The sequence below is a fragment of the Furipterus horrens genome, unplaced genomic scaffold (genome assembly GCF_987537825.1).
Source record: "Furipterus horrens unplaced genomic scaffold, mFurHor1.1.pri manual_scaffold_3, whole genome shotgun sequence".
Classification (NCBI taxonomy): domain Eukaryota; kingdom Metazoa; phylum Chordata; class Mammalia; order Chiroptera; family Furipteridae; genus Furipterus; species Furipterus horrens.
In genome coordinates this window covers 107,312,111-107,337,894 of record NW_028327173.1, presented here as the reverse complement: position 1 = coordinate 107,337,894, position 25,784 = coordinate 107,312,111, and the positions used below count along the sequence as shown (strand labels likewise).

Genomic DNA, 25,784 nt, shown 5'->3' with positions numbered 1-25,784 from the left:
ATATATTATTTTCTTCTGAAATCTTTTTTGAAACTTTTGCCCAGTGTCTTTATTCTGGCAAAATACCTGGAAAAATCAAAGGCCAAGAGCATAGTGCTTGCAAATATAATCTCCCAATTTGATCATTGGGGGTTTTTTAATTAAAAAGTATTTTTGAGTGATTATTAAATAATAAAATTCTGAATATCCTACTGCCTTTTTTTCCTCCTCTTTAAGTTTAGGATCATAATACATAAAAATTAGAGCCAAGCCTTTGACATACTTCATCTTTTCCCTATAAACTTCTCTATTCCAGAGTATTATGATTCACTGGCAGCCTCCTCTTCTAGCCACACAAAATGGGAAGATTATTGGCTACAAAATTCGCTACCGAAAAGCCTCCCGAAAGAGTGATGTCACTGAGACCTTGGTAACTGGTACACAGCTGTCTCAGCTCATTGAAGGTAAGCTGCTTTGCAGATAGACAAAAGCTGGGAGGTGGTTATCTGTCTCACACATTGAGTTATGCTAGTCTAATTACAACACTGAGCTGATGACCCACACAAAGTAAAAATGGTTCAAAAGAATTTGTAATATTCATTCTACTTCTGATTTGATAAAAGTTAATGGAAAACACCCTTACAAGTTCTGCCATCTCTGAATGGTGAGATTGTGTTTGAGCTTTCTTTCCTAATTTGTGTTTTTCTGTTTCCTCTGCTTTTTAAAATATATATATTGCTTTTTCTGTAAGCTGAAAAAAAGTTAAAGCTATGTAAGCAAAGAATCTGCTGTCTAGTCTGTAGCAGAGTATACAAAATGATTTTTATAAAATTGACACTGTTACCAAACAACCAGTGAGGTGCTACTGCTGGTCACCAGTAGGCAAAAACTCTGGAGGCGGAGTTCAATGGAAAGGAAAGGAATCTTTTACTCAAAGTCTATACAGTTTGAAATAATGGCAGTTCCTGCTTCAAAGCCCATTTCCTCTTAAGACATGCAAAGAAAATCACCTTGCCACCCTCTGCCAGCTCAGTTAAGGTTGTGCCAGAACCTCTTCTCCCACCCAAAAGTCTCATCCTTTAAGAAATGCAGATGACACCCTGGCTGGTGTGGCTCAGTGGATTGAGCCCCAGCCTGAAAACCAAACGGTTGCTCAGTTGCTGGTCTGATTCCCAGTCAGGGCACATGCCTGGGTTGTGAGCCAGGTCCCCAGTTGGGGGTGTGGGAGAGACCACTGACAGATGTTTCTCTCACACATAGATTTTTCTCTCTCTCTCTTTCCCCCTGTCTTCCCCCCTCTCTCTGAAAATATAAATAAATAAATAAATAAGATCTTTTAAAAAATGAAACATGGATAGCTTAGCTGGTTTCCAGTTGCTGTCTGCCTTCAGGCATCTTTCAGAGTCTGCATCTAGGCATCCTGTCTTTTTCCTCCAGCTGCTGCCCTCTGGTGTGTCACATGCAGCACAGTTCCAGATCCTGTTGTGACTTCCCATGTGGGGGGAGAACGTAAGGCTTGTTCCTCAGGTGGAAGAAGGAGGGGCATCCAGGGTCCGCTGGCCCCGGCCTCCTCCCCCTTAACACTTCTCTTCCTGCTGCACTACCCCCAGGACCAGCGCCAGCCAGTCCCCTAAGCCTGCCGGGCTGGAGCAGGTGGGACAGGCAGCGGCAGTTAACTGCTGCCGACAGGCCCGCGCTGAAAGTATGGGCAACAGGCCCGCTGCCCCTGCAGATTCCCCTGCTGCCCAGCCATACTCCCCAGGTGAGCCAGCCCAAGCCTCCTCTCCTCCCCTTATTGGCCTAGTGCTTGCTGTGCTCCAGGCAGGCCCTGGAGCACTCCAGGAGGGGCCCCAGGAATGTTCCCAGACCATGCAGTCCCCAAGGCCAGGGCCCAGGAACTCCAGCCGCCGCACAGCCAGGAAAGAGGAGAAAATCCAAGAGAGCCGCGTTTCCAAACGCTCTTCTATTTAAAGCCTTCCCTCAGAATCCCCTGCCCAGTTCCTGTACATCAGTCGTCAGGGCTAGGTATGCTGGTTGGCAGCCACAGTGCATCTGGTGCTCATGCGCTGTCCTTGTTGCTGCAGCCCCTCCCCCATTTCCAGGGGGCGGGGGAAGCATGCTCCCGATTACAACACTACTTGTGTATACATGGTCTGAAACAACATCTGTGCGTAGCTGTAGCAGTGCATCTTGCTACAATGGACAACAAAGGTTTAGAAAATTCTGTCTTGGATAGCTCCTTTTGTATAGTTTTTCCTTTCTGTGCAATAGAGCAAGTGTGGTGTAGCCTGATGCATCTCTATGGATTCCCCCTATAGATAACAAAGTGTCCCCCTCTCCCTTCCTCAAGTAGGGGAAATTCAGTTGGCTTAGCAAGAGCAAGTTCGCTTTGCAGGAGACTATGGAAGGAAGGTAAAGTGCTTTTTGCTCTTTGGATATTGGGACTGTGCTGACAAAGAATACAGACAGAGGCCCCTAAGAAATCCTTTCGGGGTTTCTGGCAGAGCTGGTAGACAAGAACGACAAAAATTGGGGGTATTGTCATTATCTAAGCCCTGAGAATTAATTTATCATCCTTGGGGAACTGTAAACTTTCCGTGTATTGCTTCCCTCCTGGGTAGACATTGAAAGGATAGGAGGAGCTTAATATCATCCATTTTCCTATGCCTCCAGAGGCCAGGTTCTTTTAGAACCAAGATTTGGAGTGAAAAATATGAGTCTTTCCATCTTTATGAGTTTCTAAAAATTGAGACAGCAACTGACATTGAAACAATGCACTCAAGTAAATCCAGCAGACTTTTCTCCTTAACTCTCATCTCATAGATGGAACAGCTTTCAGAATAGGAGAAGGTGAATGTGTGTCTCCATGGTCTCCATCTTCTCCTTCCTGCCATGGGCACTGCTGAGAAATCTCACTGGAGGAGCATTACAGTAAAATTGCTCACAGATGTTCTCTTTTTTTAATCTTTATTACATTTATTTGAGTACATAATTGTCTTTCTCTAACTTCTAATTATATTTTATTGATTATGTTGTTACAGTTGTCTCTATTTCTTTTCCCTTTGCCCCCCTCCTCCTTATACCCCCTTCCCTCCAGCAGCCCCACCCCCCTCAGTTCATGTCCATGAGTCATTCATATAAGTTGTTTGACTTCACCCTTTCCTACACTATTGTTAACTTCCCCCTGTCTATTTTGTTCCTACCAATTATGCTTCTAAATCCCTGCACCATTTCCCCATTTCTCCTCCTTCCCCTCCCAGCTGATAACCCTCCAAATGATCCCCATACCTATGATTCTGTCCCTGTTCTGATTGTTTGCTTAGTTCATTTTTGTTTTATATTTTTAGATTTACTTGTTGGTAGTTGTGAGTTTATTGTCATTTTACTGTTCATAGTTTTGATTTTCTTTTTTTTCTTAAATAAGTCCCTTTAACATTTCAAATAATAATGGCTTGGTGATGATGCACTCCTTTAGATTTACCTTGCCTGGGAAGCACTTTATCTGTCCTTCCATTCTAAATGATAGCTTTGCCGGATAAAATAACCTAGGTTGTATGTCCTTGCTTTTTATCATTTTGAACACTTCTTGCCAGCCCCTTCTAGCCTGCAAAGTTTCTTTTGAGAAATCTGCTGATAGTCTTATGGGAAGTCCTTTGTAGGTAACTCTCTTCACTTCTCTTGCTGCTTTTACGCTTCTTTCTTTATCCTTAACCTTTGGCATTTTAATTATGATGTGTCTTGGTGTGGGCCTCTTTGGGTCCAACCTGTTTGGGACTCTCTGTGCATCCTGGACTTGTATGTCTATTTCCTTTGCCAAATTAGAGAAGTTTTCTGTCATTATTTTTTCAAATAAGTTTTCAATTTCTTGCTCTTCCTCTTCGCCTTCTGGCATCCCTATAATTCAGATGTTGGTACATTTAAAGTTATCCCAGAGGTTCCTAAGCCTCTCCTCATTTTTTCAATTCTTGTTTCTCCTTTCTGTTCCGGGTGAATGTTTATTTCTTCCTTTTGTTCCAAGTTGTTGATTTGAATCCTAGATTCCTCCCCATCACTGTAGGTTCCCTTTTCTTTATTTCACTTTATATAACCTTCACTTCTTTATTTTGTGGCAGTACTCAGTCATTTCTCTGAGCATCTTTAACACCAGTGTTTTGAACTCTGCATCTGACAGGTTGACTGTCTCCATTTCGGTTAGTTCTTTTTCTGGGGTTTGTTCTGTTCTTTCGTTTGGGCCATGTTTCTTTGCCTCCTCAATTTGGCAGCCTCCCTGTGTTTATTTCTGTGTTTTGGATAGAGCTGCTTTGACTCTGTGTCTTGGTAGTGTGGCCTAATGTAGTAGTTGTCTGTAGGGTCCAGTGGCACAGCCTCCCCTATCACCCAAGCTGGGTACTCGAGGTATGCCCTTCATGTAGGCTGAGTACACCCTCCTTTTGTAGTTGAGCCTTGGTTGCTGTTGGCAGAGCATTAGGAGGCATTTACCCAGGCCATTCAGCTGCAGGGACTGGCTGTGACCACTGACCACCAGCGTCCACGCTCCGTGGAGGATCAGCTATGCAGTGGCAGGGTGGTAGTGCTCCCATGTGGTCTATAGCTGTCCACTGGGTGTGCTGGCCCTGGGGTTTCCTGGGTGGTGCAGGCCAAGGTCAACCCCCACCTGTGTTTTGCTGGAGCACCCTGCCTGAGTTATAAAGCAGTCTGAGTTGGCTGCTAGTTGTGCTGGACTTGGATGTTCCCAGGGGAAGCCAAGTTGTGAATCTAGGCTGGCTGCTGCTAGTGTCAGGCCTACGGCTTACTGAAGCCAGCTGTTGCTTGTTTGAGAGGATTTAGGAAATTGTGAAGCATGAGCCAACACCAGCCATTCACATGGAAAAGCAGCGTGGGTAGGTGGTAAGTTGGGTGGGGCAGAGTGTCTAGTGATCTCCAAGGCAGGGCAAACAGTGTTAGCCAGGTTGATGGAGTCTCAACTATGGCACCAGCTTGCTGGGCTCTGTCTCGATGGATGTGGTTTCTTTAATTCTATAGTTGTCCAACTTGCATTTAACTCGATTTCTGACAATCTGACTGATGATTGTTCTGTACATTTTTTAGTTGTAATTTTGATGTGATTGTGCAAAGAGGAGAGCCATGTCTGCCTACACCATCTTGCTGAGTCAGCCGCTCACAGATATTCTTAAAAGTCAGTTTCTGATTTTTACTCCAAATATAGTAAATAACTTTTCTCACCTCTAATGCTTTTATTTTGAATTTTTAAGTAGATATTTATTGTATAGCAGACATCATTCTTGTTGCTAATAACATAAAAATAACAGTACAATTCTTGCCTATGAGGACACTTGTTCATTTTCTCAATAAAATATTTGGTATGTAAGAAAATACCATTTTTATGGTAAAAGATTTTTCTTTGTCAAGAAAGTTCTTGCATTTAAAAATAATATTTAGATTGATTCATTTGTTTAACAGACGTTATTCAATTTATACTGGCATGGGCTAGCACTGGGTGTATAACAGTGAGCAAAAACGGAGATCTTTGCTCTCTTGAAGTATTACCTTGAAGCTTGGTAAGTATTAGAGAATAATATGCATTACCAGGATCCTGTATTGAATAGTAGCATATGATTAAGTTTTAGCCAGAAGTAATTGTTGTTTCTTCTTTTTGTACCATTTAGAGCACTTAACATATTCTGCCATGTCTTTATAATATGATTTGTGTGCCTTCGTTTTAGTCTATGAGCTGTGTTGGTTACTCTGGGGAAGAGGAACCCTTAACCTGTTTACACGCGGGTCTCTCTTGCTTGCACATGCTCGTATACTCTCCCACTTGCTCATTCACTCTCTTACATTCTCACTCTCCCCGAAGGGGAGGGCTTGGTAATCTGATTGCTGCTAGTCCAGGTTATTAATCCAGGCTATTATCTATTAACAGTTGTAAATACATATACAGCCAAAGTGACTTGGGCCTAGCCATTTTTCTTCTCCTTCAATTTTGCTTCTTGCTTTCTTGTAGGCAAATAGATCAGGATGGTCTGCAGAGAACAAAATCTCCCATCTTTCCTCTGATACCGTGTAACAGGATTGATTAACTGAGTCAGGGCTCATCCTGGCCAAGTTCTCTCTCAGTAGCTCTCTCTTTGGAATTTCTGTACTATGTTCCTGGCCAAAGATGCCAGTATTTGGATATGGGGAAGTAGCATAATTTTTCATAATCCTAATAAGGCCTGTCACAATGTCTGTAATTTAAATGATCTAAAAAGCTATGCATGTGAACTAGGCACTTAAAAAATGGTTCAAATGGTAACTTCTATGTGTATTTTAACAATTTTAAAAAAGAAGAAGATTCATGAGTATATGAATATTGAATTGACTTTGTAAGGTAGACTTTTACATGTGGATCTCTGTTGCCCTTGATACATTGGTAAATCATGTACTTTATTAGCTGATAGTAAATATGAAAGATTAATAATAAAAAGACTTTATTCCTTTTTTAGTTCTTGTATATACTTAAGGGTGGGTAGGCTGTTGAGAAATAGATTTCTAGGCTGTGTTTGGTGTTTAAAGTTTTTTCTCTGGTTATGGTGTGGCTCAGAGAACAGAGGTAACATGATAGGATTTACATCTCTTTAAAGTTTATTCTTTATCAGAGAAGGAAAACTCTGACTCCAAAAAACCTCCGCTGCCTTGCGGCATACCTCTTCAGGGGAAAGGCTAAGGGAGTAAACCCCGACAGAAAATCCGGAGCCGGAGTCCCTAAGGCGGTTTGACGTTGTAGTCAACACCGGCAACTCCTGCGGCGCACCTGAAGCCAAGCTGTATTGACTCCGTCTTTCCCTTGGACCCTTCAGCTGCGAAGAGAGGGGGAGTCTGCTGCATGGGCAACAGCAGACCCTCCATATCACCCTGCCCAGGCTCAGGCTCTGTAGCTTCAGCTTCACTGGAGAGGACACTCCAGTGTCATCACAAGATGTCGATTCAACACGGGAGGAGACAGATACCGTGTCACTCCTGAGTTGGACTGCACAGTCATTCTCGGCAGTGCAGATAGACTCTTGAGAAGCTACACCATCGTCTCTCGAGACGGACGGCTGCCTACGACGAAAGTTTATTCTTATTTTTATTTTTATTAGGTGATGTTGGTTAAAAGGTCATATAGGTTTCCAGTGTACATTACTGTGATGTATGATCTGTGTATATTGCATTGTGTGCCCACCACCCATAGATCTTTTGTCACCATATATTTGGTCCCCTTTACCCTCTCCCAGTCTCCCAGCGCCTTCCCTCTGGTAATCACCATACTGTGTCTACCCCTCAGCCATAACAAAAGATGAAATACGAGTTATATCTTGCATTCTTTTCTGGTCTTCAGTGTCTTTAAGACCAGCTGACTTTGTTTCTTTGTTATAACTTTCATTATCCTTGACCTCTTTTTGGTCTTAGCTTTCTTAGTAACAAAATGAACGGACTGCATTCACTGATCTCTAAAGTGCCTTCAAGCTCTTTTTAAAATTCTGTAATCTCCCGAGAGCTTTACTCACTTCTGTTTTCTTAGATTGTGTGGACTTCAGCCTCTAATTAAGAGGTGGGAGCTCCTCTGTGCTGTATTTATGTATTGCTTGTTTTGTACTAACTTTAAGGAAAATTTTTAAAAGTAGTATCTATGTACTAAGTGGGTGCATGAGATATTTACTTTAATGAGAGAGTGCTTAATGAGAAATCTTTTGTTTTTCCAACGCTCTTTATTTCAGCTTGTCTTTTTTTTTTTTTTTTTTTTTTGTCATTTGGGTCTCAGGTCTGGATCGGGGGACTGAATATAATTTTCGAGTGGCTGCTCTAACAGTCAATGGCACAGGCCCGGCTACTGACTGGCTGTCTGCTGAAACTTTTGAAAGCGACTTAGATGGTAAGAACTACAACTGGCAGGATTGGCACAGTGAGGTACTAACTGTAGTCAAGTGAGTCTAACTGGAAAGCCACAGATTTGTGGTGTATATCGCTTTAATCTGTGAGGTTTAATGTATTATACTTCTGTCATTCCTGTAATGCAGCAAGTTTCCTGGATTTTTCCTCCCCAGTGGCTTTTAGAGTACTGTCTCTTTAAGCAGAACCAGAGCCAATGTAAAGGTACAGATGCTTTAAGTCTGGTTTTTTGTTTGCTTGTTTGTTTCTTTTACCAAGGCCATTAAATACATGAGTGGTGTAAAATGTAAGGCTGAGCTATGTAAATCTTGCCTTTATTTCCATTAGTTTCCTTTTTCACTTTATCCCAGACACCTTGCCCTTTTTCTCACCTGTTTATTCAGTAAGTCAGTCCATATGGGTGGGTGTGTGTACCTTTGTCAGAGACAGGTGCTGCTCTTGGGAAACAAAAGACCCTGGGTCCTTACACTCACTCTTGCTTTAATCATTTTTAAGTTAAGATAGCAGTTTATGCCTTGAAAGAAACTGTAAATTGCCACCTTTTTAAGCCTCTTGGTCTCCTTCCATTTAACTCAATTTATGGTTCTAATGCTTCGTATTTTCTGACATGTCATATTATCATACTTAGGAGAGTAATTAACTAATACTCTTACTGTATGTAATATGATCCTTGATGACCTGTTGACAACAGGCTTCTAATTAGTTGATGTTTCTACCTGGTAAGTTAGGGAATCAGATGTTGGACCAAGAAGAATGGGTAACTATTAAAAGGCAGTTTATTTGTTTTTTTCTATTGCGCAGACGTTCTTAGATCTCTTTGTCTTCCCCTCCAAATTAATATTGCAGTGTTGTTGTTTGTTTGTTTTTTAATTTTATTTTTTGGTTTTTCAATTACAGTTGTCCCATTTTTTCCCCATTGCTCCCCCCCACCCAGCTACCCCTTCTCCCACAATATTGCAGTGTTTTTTATAGTTCAGGCTCTTTGGGTTTCATTTTCTTCTTAGAATACAGTAAAACCATGGGCCATACTTTACTTTATAGACAAATGCCCTTTGAATTCTTGGACATAATGGAAAAAAACTTAGCACCAAATAATTTGACAGGAGAGTAAACACTATTCCCCAAGGATGATGAGATGTTCTAAAGGAAGATGGATCTCATTTTGCTTTTCCAATTTTCTGCTCAGAAACTCGTGTTCCTGAAGTACCCAGTTCTCTTCATGTCCGCCCTCTTGTCACGAGCATTGTAGTAAGCTGGACCCCTCCAGAGAACCAGAATATCGTGGTCAGAGGATACGCCATTGGCTATGGCATCGGCAGCCCGCATGCGCAGACCATCAAGGTGGACTATAAACAGCGCTACTACACCATCGAAAATCTGGGTGTGTATGCCAAGTGAGGGAAGTAATTGTGCTTGGTAATTGCTTTCCTTTCCCCTTCTTATTGTGTAATAATTTTTTTATAGAAAACTTTCAAAATAGAATAAAGAATTCTTATATATTCTTCACGCAGATTCCCCAGAGGTTAACATTTTACTACATGTGCTTGTATCACTCTCTGTCTTTCTAGACGTCCTTGTTTTTCCTTTGAACCATTTGAAAGTAAGTGCAGACATGACGGCTCTCTACACACTAATACTTTAACAAGGGCATTTTCTCACATAACCACACTACAATTAATTAAATAGCAAATTAACACTGAGACAATATCTGCAGACTTTGTTCATATTTTAATAACTGTCTCATTAATGTCCTTTATGATTAAAGAAAAATATTGTCCAGGATCACATGTTGCATTTTGTTATGTCTCATTAGTTTTCTTTGATATGGAATACTTCCTTGGTGTTGTTGTTTTTTTTACTTTAATGACTATGACGTTTTTGAAAAGTATAGACCATTTATATTTTGTAGAATGTCCCTCAGTGTAGACTTGTCTAATATTTCCTCATTATATTCAGCTTGTGCTCTTCTGGAAGGAATATCATAGTATATTGTGTTCTTGCCAGTGCGTCATATTAGGAAGCACAGGAGAGCCTGTCACTAGTAATGTTAACTTGAATCACTTGGTTAAAATGGTACCTGCCGCATTTCTCTACTATAAAGTTTTTTTTTCCTTCATAATTAATAAGTACCCTGCAGGGGAGATATACTGTGAATCTTTGTAAATATTTTATTTCTCATCAAACCTTCACTCACTAGTTTTAATGTCTTTAGTAACAGTTATTACTATGGTGTTTCACAAATGGTGATTTTCTAATTCCATTATTTCTTCTACATTTATTAGCATTCTTTAATAAAAAATAGCTTTCCTTCTCTTTCATAGTGAAAGAATGGCCAATGGCTAATGGGAGTCTCTTTATAATTCTTTCCTCTCTGTCCATTTAACACTTCTCATCTTTCATGAAGAACTTCCTTCCTGTTTGACTTGGTAAAATGTTTCAGGCTCTGGTATTTCCTATGCTTACCCCTTGAATCAGCCATTTCTCCAAGGAACCCTGGTTTCTGTTATGGAAATTGATATTTAGAAACCAATATTTGAGCACTCTACAGACTCATTGTTACTGTAGAAAATCCTGAGGAACCTAAAAGAGAGGCTACTAAAACTATAAATGAGTTTAGCAAGGTCACAAGATACAAAGGTGATATACAGAATAGTTGTATTTTCATACTCTTAACAGTAAGCAATTGGAAATTAGAATTAAAATTACATTCTCCCCAGTAAACGTTTTTGTAGAAATTTGTAAACTTATTCTAAAGTTTATATGAAAGGTCAAAGGAACTAGAATAGTCAAACATTTTTGAAATGAAAAATAAAGTTTAGAAGACCCATACTACAGGACTTATTATAAAGCTACAGTAATTAAGATATTGTGGTGATATCGGTATAATGTCAGTGATTAATGGAGCAAAATAGAGCCCAGAAATAGATCTTTATATGTATGACCAATTGACCTTTTATAGAAGTGCTGACATAATTTAGTGGGAAGATAAGATAGTCCTTTCAAAAAAAGTATGGCAGTAATTAGATAACTGTATGAGAAAGACAAGGAACCTTGCTTGACCCTTATTTTATACCGTACACTAAAGCAGACCTAAATGCAAGAGCTAAAATCAGAAAATTTCTACAAGAAAATAAGACAGAGTCTTTATGACCTTGGGATAAGCAAGAATACCTGGAGATGCAAAAAAGTACAAGTTGTAAAATTTAAAAATTAATAAATTTGACTATCAAAATTTAAAACTTCTACTTTTGAAAAGACACCAATAAAATGAAAAAGTGAGCCACAGACTAGGAGAAAATGCTTACCATTCAAATATCTGATAACGAATTTGAGTCCAGAATTTTTTTTTTCTTTCTACGACTTATTTATTGAAAATACTTATTCAAGTTTGCAACACTATACATGTTCTTCAGACTGAAAACAACGAAGAGGACCGCGTGTCTTCATTGTGTGTGTGTGTGTTTAAGAACGAGATCAAGTGCATGTGTTTAATGCCATCAAGAGAAACCTTATTTTAACTGCACAAAATACAGAAATGTTAGACGATAAAATGTATCTTAAGTAAAGAATAAGAAAAAAACTATAGTGCAGGAAAGACATCTAAAGGTTTCTAATCTATGAACATAGGGCTAACCTATCCTATGATTTTAGGGGTAAACTATGAATTTAGGACTGAATAAGCATATTAGGTAGTTTGAATATGGTGTTATGCAGTTCAAGTTTTTTTTTTTTTTTCCATATTGTTTTTAAAACCAGGTACATATTAAGTTACTTTCATAGATTTGTGATAATAGCCATGACATACAGTCATGGTCTTTGTTTAATCCACATCAAACTTAGATGGTGGTTTAGGCAATAGTGAGTGGTCACGTAAATCAGAATACAATACAGTAAACAGATATTTCTAAAGGGTTTCTTGGGGAATTTTGTACTCATGAGAATTACATTAATGCATCTATATTTAAGTAATACTACTGTAAAGATCTAAAGCTATGTACTACTGAGAGCAATGGTGGCATCAATTTAGTAAGAATAGCTTAACTAATGAGAGATCAATCAATTACTGGAACAGAAAGACAGGCAGATGTTGTGTCCTGGTTGTAGGGGCTCAGGGCCCAGCAGCGGTGGAAGCTGAGTCAAACCTGGAAGGTGACCCTGCGTCCTGAGCTCTTACTGCGTGACCTGGCTCCTTTCTGGGACCTGATAACCCAGGGGATGGCCTGGCACTTCTGGGCCTCTGCAGGCTGTGGGTGGAGCAGCAGCAGCAAAAGGGCCACCTGGGAAAGGCTGGAACATGGACTTGGCCTTGGCCAGCATCTGCCTGTTGCGACCATTTTCTCTCTGTAGCTCCTGGAACTCTCTCTCTCCATGCACTTGGCTGCCATCCGGGCTTCCTCCGCTCTTTCCTGATGGTATCGAATCTCCCTTTCATAGTAGGAAGTGCTTCTTCGTAGTTCCTGGTTCATGTCTTGGATTATCTTCTTGTACGTGTTCAGAATCTGATAGGTGGAGTTCATACTTCTCCAGTCCTTGAGACATTTCTCTTCCATTTTTAAGCAGCGCATTCCTGCCTCAGACACTTGTTTGTGGAGCTGTGTTAGATGATCTTCATATGTATCAGGCAGTTTGAAGCTTCAGCTTCAGCTACTGAATCTCATCTTTTAGGGTTGAATTTTCACATTGCAGAGATGCTTTCTTGGTTCGCAGACTTGTTATTTCTGCTGCAAGCTCTTCACTTATTTGCTTTTGCTTCCACAATTGTCTGGCTGTTCCCTGATTTACCTCATCAGCACATTGAAGGGACACACTGAGGTCAGCATCACTAGGGACACCTTTGAGATCATCTTCTGACCCATGGACGGACTGATCCCCATTTCCTGCTTCCCTCTGTCTCTCAACCTGTGACTTGACGTGAGCCAAGTGACCTCTGAGGACCTTAGGCCTGGGACTGGTCTGCATCAGGTTTCCCACCGTGGATAGGGACTGGCCAGCTCTGCCTTGCAGAACCCGCTCCATTTGTGCGATCGACAGCTCCAGCCTTCGTTTCTCTTCCTCCTTCTCTTGGATGCTCTGCTTCCAGCCCATAAGTTCATCTTGGTGCAGTTCTGGACTTTCAGGATAACAAGAGTTTTTCTTCAGACCTTGTGGTATATTCTCCTGAAGTTGTTCTCCATCAGTCCCCATGGTTTTTGAGGTGGGCTTCTCAGCGGTCACGTTGGAACATTTAGGAGCTGGCTCTTGTGAACTGTTTTCACTACAACAGCCAGGTCCTGGAGTGACAGCATCGAGCTCAGTTGTTTATTCAGCTCCTTCAAGCACAAGGTCTGTAACCGGAGAGGTCTGGGCTCCACCCCAGGTGACTTAAGGGCGTCATTGGCTTCTCTCATTGGTCCAGTATTCTCACTATGTGCTGCAGAGACTTCATTGCAGGCAGGACACCTTTCACTCAGTGCCTTCACACTTCTTGAAGTGTGTCTTCTCTGTACTATCAAGGACACCACCACCAGAGCGCCCACCAGGATCATCCAGGGGAACACATGGAGAGGCTTGACTTGTCTCAAGCCCTCAAAAATCAGCAGCAGAACCATACACAGGTGCTCCAGGATCAGCTGGAAGGTGGATGCGGTGGCTGTGGCAGTGGCAGTGGCAGGCCCCAGGCCCTCCATAGCTGGCAGGGCTCACAGCTCTGCCACCAACTGCCAGTGCCCTGTGGGCACAAATAACTGCTCAAAACCTCGCTGAGTGCTCTATCTCTGTAGTAAACAGGTGCCTAGCAACCAGGGCTGATCAGTTGGGCTGGAAGAGGGGAGGCCAGTAGGTCTAGAAAAAAGTCCCTCACTTTACTCTGAAACAGGAAATGGTGGCATTCTACAGGCCCTGGGGCCAGAGGAGTGTTGATCGCAGCCTGGAGTTCAGTCCCACTAGGCCCACCTTGTTCCAGAGCAAACCCAGGGGCTCATGGAAGGGCCAGGCCACATCCCTTTCTGTGCACAAGCACCAGTCAAGGCCCTGGCTAGTGTGGCTCAGTTGGGCATCGTCGAGCAACAAAATGTCACCAGTTTGATTCCCGGTCAAGGCACATGCGTGGATTGTGGGCTTGGTCTCTCTTCAGAGGGCATAGGGAAGGCAATTGATCGATGTTTCTCTCCCTCTTTTTTCCCCCCTCCCCCCTCCTTCTCTCAAAATAATTGAGTATCTGAATAAAAAGTCAGCTGACTTTAAATGTCCCACTTATTGCTGAATCTCAGGGCATCTGGTCAGTTGCCGTCCACCTTTGCCCATCACGTGGGACCTGGAAGAGTGCCGAAAGCTGCCTCAGTCCAATCCATTTAAAGTCAGCTCTTAAGCCATATTATTGTAAGGATTTTTTTGTTTGTTTTTTTTTTGGCTAAAACTATGATGAAATTAGCAAAAACAATTGCAAGAATTCTACTTTGTTAAAATAAAAATAATTTTTAAGATATACATTTCCAAGCTTTAAAGTAGCTTTGATATGGTTTCTAATACTGTGGTACAAGTGTTGATTCCACTATTTTTATTTAAAAGCTCAGCAGCCAAGAAATCTGCAGTTGCTTATATATTCTACATACAAGCAGCATTTAAAGGTTTGAAGGGTGAAAAAATTTAGAAGTAAGATTCCTACCAAAAGTCATCATATAAAATTATAACTAAAAAAAACTTCCGGCCAAGATGGAGGCGTAGACAGACGCGCTGCGTCTCCCTCCACAACTAAGAAGGAATACAACTACCTCAGAACTGGAGACAACCATAAGTTCCAGAGGGTCGAGCTGCATGGAGGTCCAGCAAGCAAAGATGTGGAGAGGAAGGGTGAGAGGTCAATGAAAAGGAGCAAGAGCAAATTAAGGCTGGAAAATATGTTTGAAGCATATTTCAAGTTTGCGCTATAGTTTACAACTCTCAGTGACTACCTGTTTCTTAAAGTTCCAGAGAAACAGGATGGGAAATGTAACTGGCTGATTCTAAAATCTATCAAAATCAAATACACCTAGAATACTCAAGGTAGTCTGTATGAACAAAGGTGAAGGGTTTACACCATCAAGTACTAAGACTTATTATGAAGATATAGAAATGAAGAGGGGTATTAACATAAGAACAAATAGTCAAATAGATTTAGCATAAAGAGCCCAGAAATAAACTTACACACTTGATACACAGCCAAGGCACCAAGGCAATGCAATAAATGGTGCTGTATCAAAAGTATAAATGTGTAGAAATTTTAAAAATATGAACCTTATGCTAAATTTATATCACACATAAAATTTGAGGTGGATGATAGATGGTTAATATGAGAAATAAGCAAACAAAGAAATAAACAATGCTATTTTTTAAAAAACAGGCAGAATCCTTCAACAGCCACCTCAGAAAGGATATTAAAATGACCAAGATGAATGTAAAATGGTGTTCAATTTCATTAACCCTCATACAAATGCAAGTTAATATAATAATCACACATATTAAGTTTCTGTTGTATTGGTGAAAACTCAAACAATGGACAGCACCTGGTGCTGGCAAGGGTATATAGCACAATTGGAGCATTGATATTACTAGATGGGATGTAAATTGTTTCAACCACTTATAAAATTGTTTGACAGTATCTTACAAAAACTAAACATATATATGCCCTTTAACTCAGTAATTCCATTCCTGGCTATATACCAAATAACAGTGAGTATGTCTATTAAAGACATGTTTGCAGAAGTTTATAATAAATTATAGCAGTTTTATTCATAATCACCACAAAAGGCAAAAATAATCTACAAGTCCAGCAATAGAATGATAAGTAAATTATGAAATATTCATATAATAGGATACTTCACAGCATGGAAAACAGGTAATAAACAGGCAGATAACCTTGTTGAATGAAAGAAGCCAGACATAGAAGAGTGAATATGTTATTATTTGTACTAAGTTCAAGATAGGAATTAAAATAGTAATTACCTTTGAAAAGTGGGTGGTTGTTGACTGGAATGAACCATGAGAGACCCTTCTCTGGGGCTGTGAATGTCTTATACTTTGATTTATATGGTAGGGATAGAGGTATATACATATATAAAAATTTATTGAGCTCAACATTTAGGTTTTATGCACTTTGGTGTAAGTAAATTGCTCTTCAGTTTAAAGTCAGAAAGCTAACCAGATATTAGGAAGTCTCTTGCTTTTTAAAAATTCTTCGTCCACATTTTTTTTCATTGTTTCCACTTTTCTTCTCTTTTTGTAATTTGTTATTACTTTTTTATTTGTTTTTATTGTTTTTCTATTACAGTTGTCCCATTTCTCCCCAATTGCTCCCCCCCCAACCAGCCCACCCCTTCTCCCACAGTCATTCCCCACCTTGTTGTCCATGTCCATGGGTTATTTATACTAGTTCTTTTACTAAACCCCTCCCCTACTTAGCCCCATTCCCTCCCCCCCAGATAACAGTTATTCTGTTCCTTGTTCAATTTTGTTCATTTGTTTATGTCGTTCAATAGTCTCCTGTATCAGGTGATATCATATAGTGTTTTTCTTTCATTGTCTGGCTTATTTCGCTAAGCAAAAATCTCTCTAGTTCCATCCATGTTGTCACAAATGGCAGGAGTTCCTTCTGTCTTTCTGCTACATAGTATTCCATTGTGTAAATGTACCACAATTATTTGATCCACTCATCTACAGATGGGCAAATAGGTTGTTTCCAGCACTTGGCTGTTGTAAATAGTGCTGCTATGAACATGGGGGTGCATAAATTCTTTTGGACGGGTGTTTTAGGATGCTTTGGGTATAATCCTAGCTGTGGAATCACTGGTTCAAAAGGCAGTTCCATTTTTAGTCTTTTGAGGTAATTCCATACTGTTTTTCATAGTGGCTGCACCAGTCTGCATTCCTACCCACAGTGCACTAGGGTTTCCTTTTCTCCACATCCTCGCCAGCACAAGTTGTTTGTTAATTTGTTGATGGTGGCCATTCTGACTGGTGTAAAGTGGTGTCTCATTGTGGTTTTGATTTGCATCTCACTGATGGCTAGTGATGTTGAGCATTCTTTCATATGCCTGTGGACCCTCTGTATGTCCTCCTTGGAGAAGTGTTTGTTCATGTCCTTTGCCCAATTTTTAATTGGGCTGTCTCTCTTCTTGGTGTTGAAACATGTAAGGTCTTTATATATTTTGGATATCAATCCCTAGTCTCCAGAATCATTGGCAAATATCTTTTCCCGTATGGTTGGTTCCCTTTTCATCTTGCTGATGTTTTCTTTTGTTGAGCAGAAACTCTTTAGTTTGATGTAGTCACATTTGTTTATTCTTTCCTTTATTTCCCTTACCTTAGGAGATGTATCAGGGAAAATATTGCTATGTGGGATATGTGAAATTTTTCTGCCTATGTTTTCCTCTAGGACTTTTATGTTATCACGTTTACATTTAAGTCTTAGATCCATCTTGAGTTTATTCTGGTGTGTGGTGTAAGTTGGTGGCCTAGTTCCATTTTTTTTGCACATCCCTGTCTGGTTCTCCCAACACCATTTGTTGAAGAGGCTCTTTTCACTCCATTTTATGTTCTTTCCCTCTTTGTTGAATATTAGTTGACCATATAGACCAGGGTATATTTCTGGGCTCTCTATTCTATTCCATTGATCTATACATCTGTTCTAATGCCAGTACCAGGCTGTTTTGATTACAGTGACTTTGTAGTATATTTGATGTCAGATATTGTGATTCCGCCTACTGTTTCTTCTGTCTCAAGATTGCTGTGGCTATTCAGGGTCTTTTTTGGTTCCATATAAATTTTTTTAAATTATTTATTCATTTGTTTATTTTATTTGTAGAGAGAGGGGAAAGAAGAAAGAGAAGGAGAGAAACATCACTGTGTGGTTGCCTCTCACTCGGGCCCCCAACTGGTGACCTGACGTGCAACCTAGTCATTTGCCCTGACTGGAAATCAAACCAGTGACACTTGGCTCGAAGGCTGATGCTCAGTTCACTGAGCCACAGCAGCCAGGTCCATATAAATTTTTGAAGTATTGTTCTAGGTCTGTGAAATATGTCACTGAATCTATAATTTGCTTTGGGTAGTATAGACATTTTAATGATGTTGATTCTTCCCATCCATGAACATGGTATATGCTTCCATTTATTTGTATCTTTCTTCATTTCTTCTCTGTTATGTAGTTTTTCGAGTACAGGTCTTCTATCTCAATAGTTAAGTTTATTCCTAAGTACTTTATTTTTCTTATTGCTATAGTAAATGCGATCTTTTTTCTAGTTTCAATCTCTGATATTTTATTGTTGGTGTACAGAAGTGCCTTCAATTTCTGAATATTGACTTTGTATCTGGCTATTTTGCCAAACTCACTTATTATGTCGAGCAGTTTTTTTTAGTAGAGTCTATAGGGTTTTCTATGTACACTATCATGTCACTTGCAAATGATGACAATTTTACTTCCTCTTTTCCAATTTGGATGCCTTTTATTTCTTGTCTGATTGCTGTGGCTAGAACTTCCAACACTGTGTTGAATAGGAGTGGAGAGAGTGGACATCCTTGTCTTGTTCCTGATCTCAGGGGGGAATGCTTTCAGTTTTTGTCCATTGAGTGTGACATTGGCTTCAGGTTTTTTGTATATGGCCTTTATTATGTTGAGGTATGCTCTCTCTATTCCCATTTTGCTGAGTGTTTCATCATGAATGGGTGTTGTACTTTATCAAATGTTTTTTGTTGCATCTATTGATATGATCATGTGGTTTTTGTCTTTCATTTTATGTGGTGTATTACACTTATTGATTTGTGAATATTAAACCATCCTTGCATCCCTGGGATGGATCCCACTTGATCGTGGTGTATGATCTTTTTAATGTGTTGCTGGATCCGTTGTGCCATTATTTTGTTGAGGATTTTAGCATCTATGTTCACCGGCGATATTGGCCTGTAGTTTTCTTTCTTTGTTGTGTCTTGACCTGGTTTTGGAATTAGAGTAATACTGGCTTCATAGAAAAAGTTTGGGAATATTCCCTCTTCTTGGATTTTTTGGAATAGTTTGAGAAGGGTAGGCATTAGTTCTTCCCTAAATGTTTTGTAAAATTCGCCTGTGAAGCCATCTGGTCCAGGGCTTTTGTTTGCTGGGGGGGTTTTGATTACTGTTTCAATTTCACTCTTTGTTATTGGTCTGTTCAGGCTTTCTACTTCTTCTTGATTCAGTTTTGGAAGATTGTATGTTTTTAGAAATTTGTCCATTTCATCTAGGTTGTCAGGTTTCTTGCCATACAGTTGTTTGTAGTAATTTCTTACAATCCTTTGTATTTCTGTGATATTGGTTGTTATTTCTCCTCTTCATTTCTGATGTTATTTATTTGGGTCCTTCTTTTTTCTTGATGAGCCTAGCTAAAGGCTTGTTGATTTTGTTTATCTTTTTAAAGAACCAGATCCTAGTTGATCTTTTGAATTGTTTATTTAGTCTCTATGTCATTTAATTCTTCTCTGATCTTGATGATTTCCTTCCTTCTACTCACTCTGGGCTTTGTTTGTTGTTGTTCTAGTTCTTGTAGCTGTAGGGTTAGATCTTTCATTTGAGATTCTTCTGTTCTTTTCAGGTAAGCCTGTATTGCTATGAATTTTCCTCTAAGGACTGCTTTTGCTGTGTCCCAAAGGTTTTGGACTGTTGTGTATTCATTATCGTCAGTTTCCAGAAACTTCTTTGATGTCATTGTTAACGCATTTATTTTTTAATATCATGTTATTTGTTCTCTATAAGTTGGAATGTCTTTGAGTTTTTTCCTTGAGGTCGATTTCTAGTTTCAAGGCATTGTGATCTGAGAAGATGCTTGATATAATTTCAATTTTCTTGAATTTGTTGAGGCTTGTTTTGTGTCCTACCATGTAGTTTATCTTTGAAAATGTTCCATGTGACTTGAAAAGAATGTGTATTTTGCTTCTTTGGGGTGAAGAGTTCTATATATATCAATTAAGTCCATTTGATCTAGAGTGTTATTCAGTGCCTCAATATCCTTGATGTTTCTTTGCTTCGAAGATCTGTCCATTGTTGACAATGGGCTGTTAAAGTCCCCTACTATGAGTGTGTTGATGTTGATATCCTTCTTGTATTCTTCCAATATTTTCCTTATATATTTGGGTGCTCCTATATTGGGTGCATGTATGTTTACCAGGGTTATAGCTTCTTGATGGGTTTTTTCCTTAAGTATCATGAAATGCCCTTCTTGTCTCTTTTTATGCCCTTGCTGTGAAATCTGTTTTGTCTGATATAAGTATTGCTACCCCAGCTTTTTTTTCATGTCCATTTGCCTGGAATACTTTTTTTTATTCCTTCACTTTCAGTCTGTGCAAATCTTTTGTTTTGAGATGTGTGTCTTGTAGACAACATATATGCGGGTCATATTTTCATATCCATTCCGCTACCCTATATCTTTTGATTGGAGCATTTAATCCATTTACATTTAATGTTATTATTGACAGGTACTTACTCATTTTCCTTTGTACCTATGTTTCTCTCCCTCTCTCTTTTTCTTCTTTTTCTTAAAGCATTCCCTTTAGCATCTCTTGGCAATGCTGGTTTGGTGGAGATGTATTCTTTTAGTCTTCCTTTGTCTAGGAAACTCCTTATTTCACCTTCCATTTTGAAAGCAAGCCTTGCTGGGTAGTCTTGGTTTTAGACCTTTGTTTTTCATTGCTTGGAATATTTTTTGCCATTCCCTTCTGGTTTGTAGTGTTTCTGTTGAGAAATCAGTTGATAGTCTTATCGGAGCTCCCTTGTATGTTATTTGCTGTTTTGTTTTTTTTCTTGCTGCTTTTAGGATTCTTTCTTTGTCTTTGATTGTTGCCATTTTAATTATGATGTTCTTTGGAATGGGCCTTTTTGGGTTCATCTTCATTACAACCTTCTGTTCTTCCTGGACTTGCATGACTTTTTCTCTCATCAAGTTAGGAAAATGTTCTGTCATTACTTTTCAATCAGGTTTTGTATCCCACGCACCTCTTCTTCTTCTTGTAACCCTATGATACAGGTATTGTTTTATTTCATGTTGTCCTGCAGTTCTCTTAAACCCTCTTTATTCTTTTTAGATCTTTTTTCATTTTGTTGTATTGTCTGGGAATTTTTTTCTACATTGTCCTCTTAACTCACTGATCCAATCCTCTGCTTCCTTTAGCCTGCTTTTGATTGCTTCTACTGTGTTCTTCAGTTCAGAAATTGTATTCTTCATTTCTTCCTGGTTCTTATTGTTAGTTTCTATGTCCTTTTTTATGGTGGTGTAGTTCTTAGTAAGTTCCTTGTAACTTCCATGGAGTTCTTTGTAGTTCCCCAGGAGTTTGTTGTAGTTTTTTCTGAGTTTGTCAAATTCATTGAGCTTCCTTATAACCATTCTTTTGAATTCCATGTCTGATAGTTTGCTTATCTCTGTTTCATCTATCTCTTTCTGGGGATTCCTCTTTTCCTTTTTGGGAGGTTGTTTCTGTGTCTCCCATGTTGAATGCCTCTTCTTGTGTGTTTTTGTTTTTTTATTTGTCTGCTTTGATTTTCCACCTTTGTGGTATGAGATTCTGTATAGGAGATTTGGGGGATTCAGTGTTGCAGTCTCTTTGATCTCCTGAGCTTGATGTTCTTGGGGTGCCCTTTATACCGTTTGTTTAAGCTGTCTGGTTGTATTTCAGTTACTCTTTGGTGGAACCTTTCCTCTGGCTAGTTGATTGAGAGTCACTCTGTCCAACACCTCTTGAGTTCTTTTGTGGAGATGCTATTAAAATATAAACACACAACCCAAGTAAGAAACCCACACCCTCAAAAATATTCCCCACCCACAATCACACTTATCAGCAGCAAATGAGCCAGTATTAATATAGATGTAAAGACGTTAAAACTATTATACTATAGGGAAAACAGATAAGGGTTGTTTTAACAGAAAGAAAGATTATTTTCGAGAGGGAAGGTGGTAGAATAATAATAGTAGCAAGTAGGGTCAAGACTATGCAAGACAGTAAGTAATGTTTACATTGTATGTTGAAAAAGGGAGGGAAGAATGCAGAATGAAGTGAGAAAGTGGAAGTGTGTAGTATTAAGTTTTATAGCATTTATATGTTATATATTTAGTGCAAGAGGGAGGATAAACAAAATAGACAAACAAAAAAATTAAAGAAGAATAAGAGGGAGAGAAAGTAGGAAACAGATTGAAGAAAGAACTTTTCTCCAGTACAACCTTTGGGTGCTGTCTTCTTTTTCTGGATCCGCCCCTGGTCAAAATTCCATGGGTTTCAAATCTTCTTTTCTGGCTGGCTGGCTGTGAGGAGATGTATCTGGATTCTGAGGCTGCTATTCTCTCACTCGTGGGCCTGCCGCCGCTCTGCTGTGAGCCGCACTGAGTTGGGTCCCCCGCACTGGTCCTGCGGCACCCTCCAGCTCTCCTCGTGCTTGTCTAGCAACCCTACGCTGCTGGTGAGCCAGTGCGCATGCCCCTAGTCCCTGCCCAACCTTGGGTCCTGTCTCCGCTCCTCCTCCAAAAAAGTCTCTGTGTTGCCTCCAAGCTGCAGCACCGGCCTGTGTCCCTGCCTGGCAGAGCCTTGGTGTGTGCATGCATGCACAGAGTTGCCTGCCTGGGGTCCCTACCGAGTCTGGGGTTCCGCCGCAGCTTTCCCATATGGGCCCTTCTCCATTGCTCAGTTCTGCATTTTTCTTTGGTGGAGCCTTGGTGCCTGCACTCGTGTGGGTGCAGTGTTGCCTGCCCAGGGTCCCCACCAAGTCTGGGGTTATGCCGCAGCTTTCCCATGTGGGCCCCTCTCTGCAGCTCAGTTCTGTGTTTTTGTTTGGTGGAGCCTTGATGTAAGTGCCCCCAAGCACAGGGTTGCCATCCCAGGGGTTCCCCACCAGGACTTAGTTCACACAGTTTCTCACAGTCAGGGCTGTTCATTGTCTTCCCACGCCTCCGGCTGTTTCAACCAAACCTTCTCGCTGACTCCATCCGAGATTTTGCTGATCAGGGCACCTATGGCAGGGGGAAGTTTCCAAGCAGATCCCAGCTAATGAGCCAGTCAACAGTTGCCCTTTTGGGGTGCGGTGCCACAGAGGTGCTGGGCTGGGAAGCTCAGTGACTCTGCTTGGAGAGCGCAGGCTGTTTTCCTCCCTCTTTCACGCCGCTCCCACACTCCCTTCCTCGCTCACCCTATCTGAAATCCACACCCACTCACTCCTCTTCGTGTTTGCACTCCAAGTCCTTCCGCAATGGGAGCAAGCAGACAACGCTGCTACCTACTCCGCCACCATCTTTTTCTTCAGAATTTATTAAGGAAACTCTTACAACTCAACAAAAAGATGACAATCCGTAAAAAAAAGTAGGCAAAATATTTGGATGGGCAGTATACCAAAGAAGATATACAGAGGACTATAGCATGTGAAAAGATTCTTATGTTTTTGTGTTGCATGTTACTATCTTTTTATGAAATTACAGAATGGGCAACACTAATCTAGTGACAAAAGTCAGTGGTTGCCTAGAAACAGGTGGTGGAAATTGACTGCAGGGGTCACAAGGGAACTATTTGGAGTACTGGAAATATTGTATGTATTGATTGTGGTAGTGATTACACAGATAGATAAATAGATATATATGTCAAAATTCAACAAAATATATATACACTTAAAGGGGTATGTTTTACTATATGCCAATTATACCTCAAAGTTGATTTACAAAGCAAGAAAATGAGAAATAACATTTAATAATGCCTCTTTTCATCAAGTCTAACCAGCAGCATTTTATATGGTCACCTAGAGAGAGTGTTGCTTTCAGTCTTATATATCCTACAGCATTACCTCCAAGCCAGTTGTAATCCTGGGCCATATTTTATCCAACCAAGAAGTCTACATAAGGACTAGATGAAGTTTGGCAGTTCCTGAATTTGGAGTTCCCGCTCCCCTACCCCCACCTCCACAGAGTTAAGGACATTTAGCAGTTACTAAGTTAACAATTTTTCTCTTGCTTCTCTACCTGACTGTTCCAGTCACTATCCTCCTCCTCCTGAGAAGGAAAGGGATTTGTTTAATTTTCAGCTCCATCTATGGGCTTACATCATGTGAATATCCTATTTACTCATTCTAATCCAAGCCTCGCACTGTACAGTAACATCACTGAACCACCCATTAGTTGAGGCCAAGAGAGTATTCGAGCCCAGCCAAGCTTACTCCTGATACTAACTCCAGAAGGTTGATCCCAGACAGTTTTTCTACACAGTAGTTTCCCCTTATCCACTACAGTATTTCAACTTCTGTGGTTTCTGTTACCCATGGACAACCAAGGCCAGAAGTATAAAATGGAGGATTCCAGAAATAAACAATTTATAATGTTTTAAATTGCACACCATTTTGACTAGTGTGATGAAATCTCAAGCCATCCCACTCTCTCTCTCCCTCCTAGGATATGAATCATCCCTTTGTCCAGTGTATCTGTGCTGAATATGCTACCTGCCCATCAGTCACTTAACCATCTCAGTCATCATATTGGTTATCAGAGACAGAGAGAGACCACATTTACAGTATATTATTATTAGTTATTGTTAATCTGTTACTGTGCCTAATTTATAAATTAAACTTTATCATAGGTATGTACACATAGAAAAAACATAGTGTATATAGGGTGCGGTACTCTCCTTGGTTTCAGGCATTCACTGGGGGTCTTGGAACATATCCCCTGCAGATAAAGGAGGACTGTACTGTATATGTGATCACCTCACATCTCCCCACACCCCAAATAATCCCACATAAAAAATTTTGAAGTCTTCTCTCCTTATTTCCTCTGCAGTTAAGATCATGTGCAGTCACCCTTGAATTTTTAAAGTTCTTTGGTGAGAGTTTTTTAAGTGTTTTGACTTGTTTCTTTCTTCAGATCCCAGCTCTCACTATGTGATTACCTTGAAAGCGTTTAACAACGTGGGTGAAGGCATCCCCCTGTATGAGAGTGCTGTGACCAGACCTCACACGGGTAAGGTTTCTTGTCCTCCTCGGGTCATCAGCTCTTTTCCATCAGCTTAAGGAGAATGTTGGCATAAGGCCCACCCCCTAGATATCAGTGGAAGGAAAAGTATATGGCAATTCTTAGGGTGCAGGCTTCCAATAGGAACATGGGCTTTTAACATGTAACGTTCTGTTAATTCCTATTTTGCTTTTTAGAAAATATTAACAATCCTGTCATGTAAAGAATTCTGGGTTGATATGTGACACATGTTTTTAATGTGTTGGAACCTAAAAAGCATAGTTGTGAGAGAATTAAAAGTGATTTTTCATCTGTTGGTCATGTGAGTAATAACTAAAATGAGTCAAAAAATGAAAAGATCTCCATATCTCTAGAGGAATTATATAGGATACCGAAGTTAGCAATAAATGTACACAATTGATGAATCCAGCATTTTCTTTACTAGTCACCTGAGCTGGTTGGTAAAGTATTTTTGTATGTGCTTTTCATAAGCTTTATATAAAAAGTATAAAGTCAGATGTACTATCCATTTGATCAACTGTATATTTATTACAAAAGATACCAAATACTTCTTTTTTCTTTACAAGTTATTTAAAATATCTTTAAAGGATTATACATACAATGTAAAATTTCTGTAGACATATAAAACATCTAATTTTGATCTGAATGAGAAAGTTTATCAAAGTACTATATGAGAATGGTAAATTTTTTCTAATGGGTACTGAAAAATCAAAGAACTTGTCCCTTTCAGAAATGCTCTTTTCCATTTGTTTCCCAGAATTGTGAATCTGTACTGCCTTGTTACTTTTGTATAATATTACACATTTAGCATCATACTTTTTAAAAAGATAATCTCTGCCCCCCTTTTTTATGCTTTTACTTAACAAGACCAACATCATGACTACGCATCTGGTGGTTCTGTCCTGTCTTCTGCTCCTATGT

At 39.9% G+C, this 25,784-nt stretch overlaps 1 protein-coding gene across 8 annotated transcripts in view; it reads left to right on the top strand.

Annotated features, from left to right (window-relative positions):
• The window catches only part of NEO1 (neogenin 1), a 290,741-nt gene that overhangs the window by 223,295 nt on the left and 41,662 nt on the right, over window positions 1-25,784 (top strand). For all 8 annotated transcript variants that reach the window (XM_090270046.1, XM_090270045.1, XM_090270039.1 and 5 more), the window contains exons 14-17: window positions 296-443; window positions 7,763-7,873; window positions 9,077-9,271; window positions 24,756-24,851. In XM_090270046.1, the coding sequence (XP_090126172.1) occupies window positions 296-443; window positions 7,763-7,873; window positions 9,077-9,271; window positions 24,756-24,851 (550 nt within the window). The remainder of the gene's footprint in view (window positions 1-295; window positions 444-7,762; window positions 7,874-9,076; window positions 9,272-24,755; window positions 24,852-25,784) is intronic.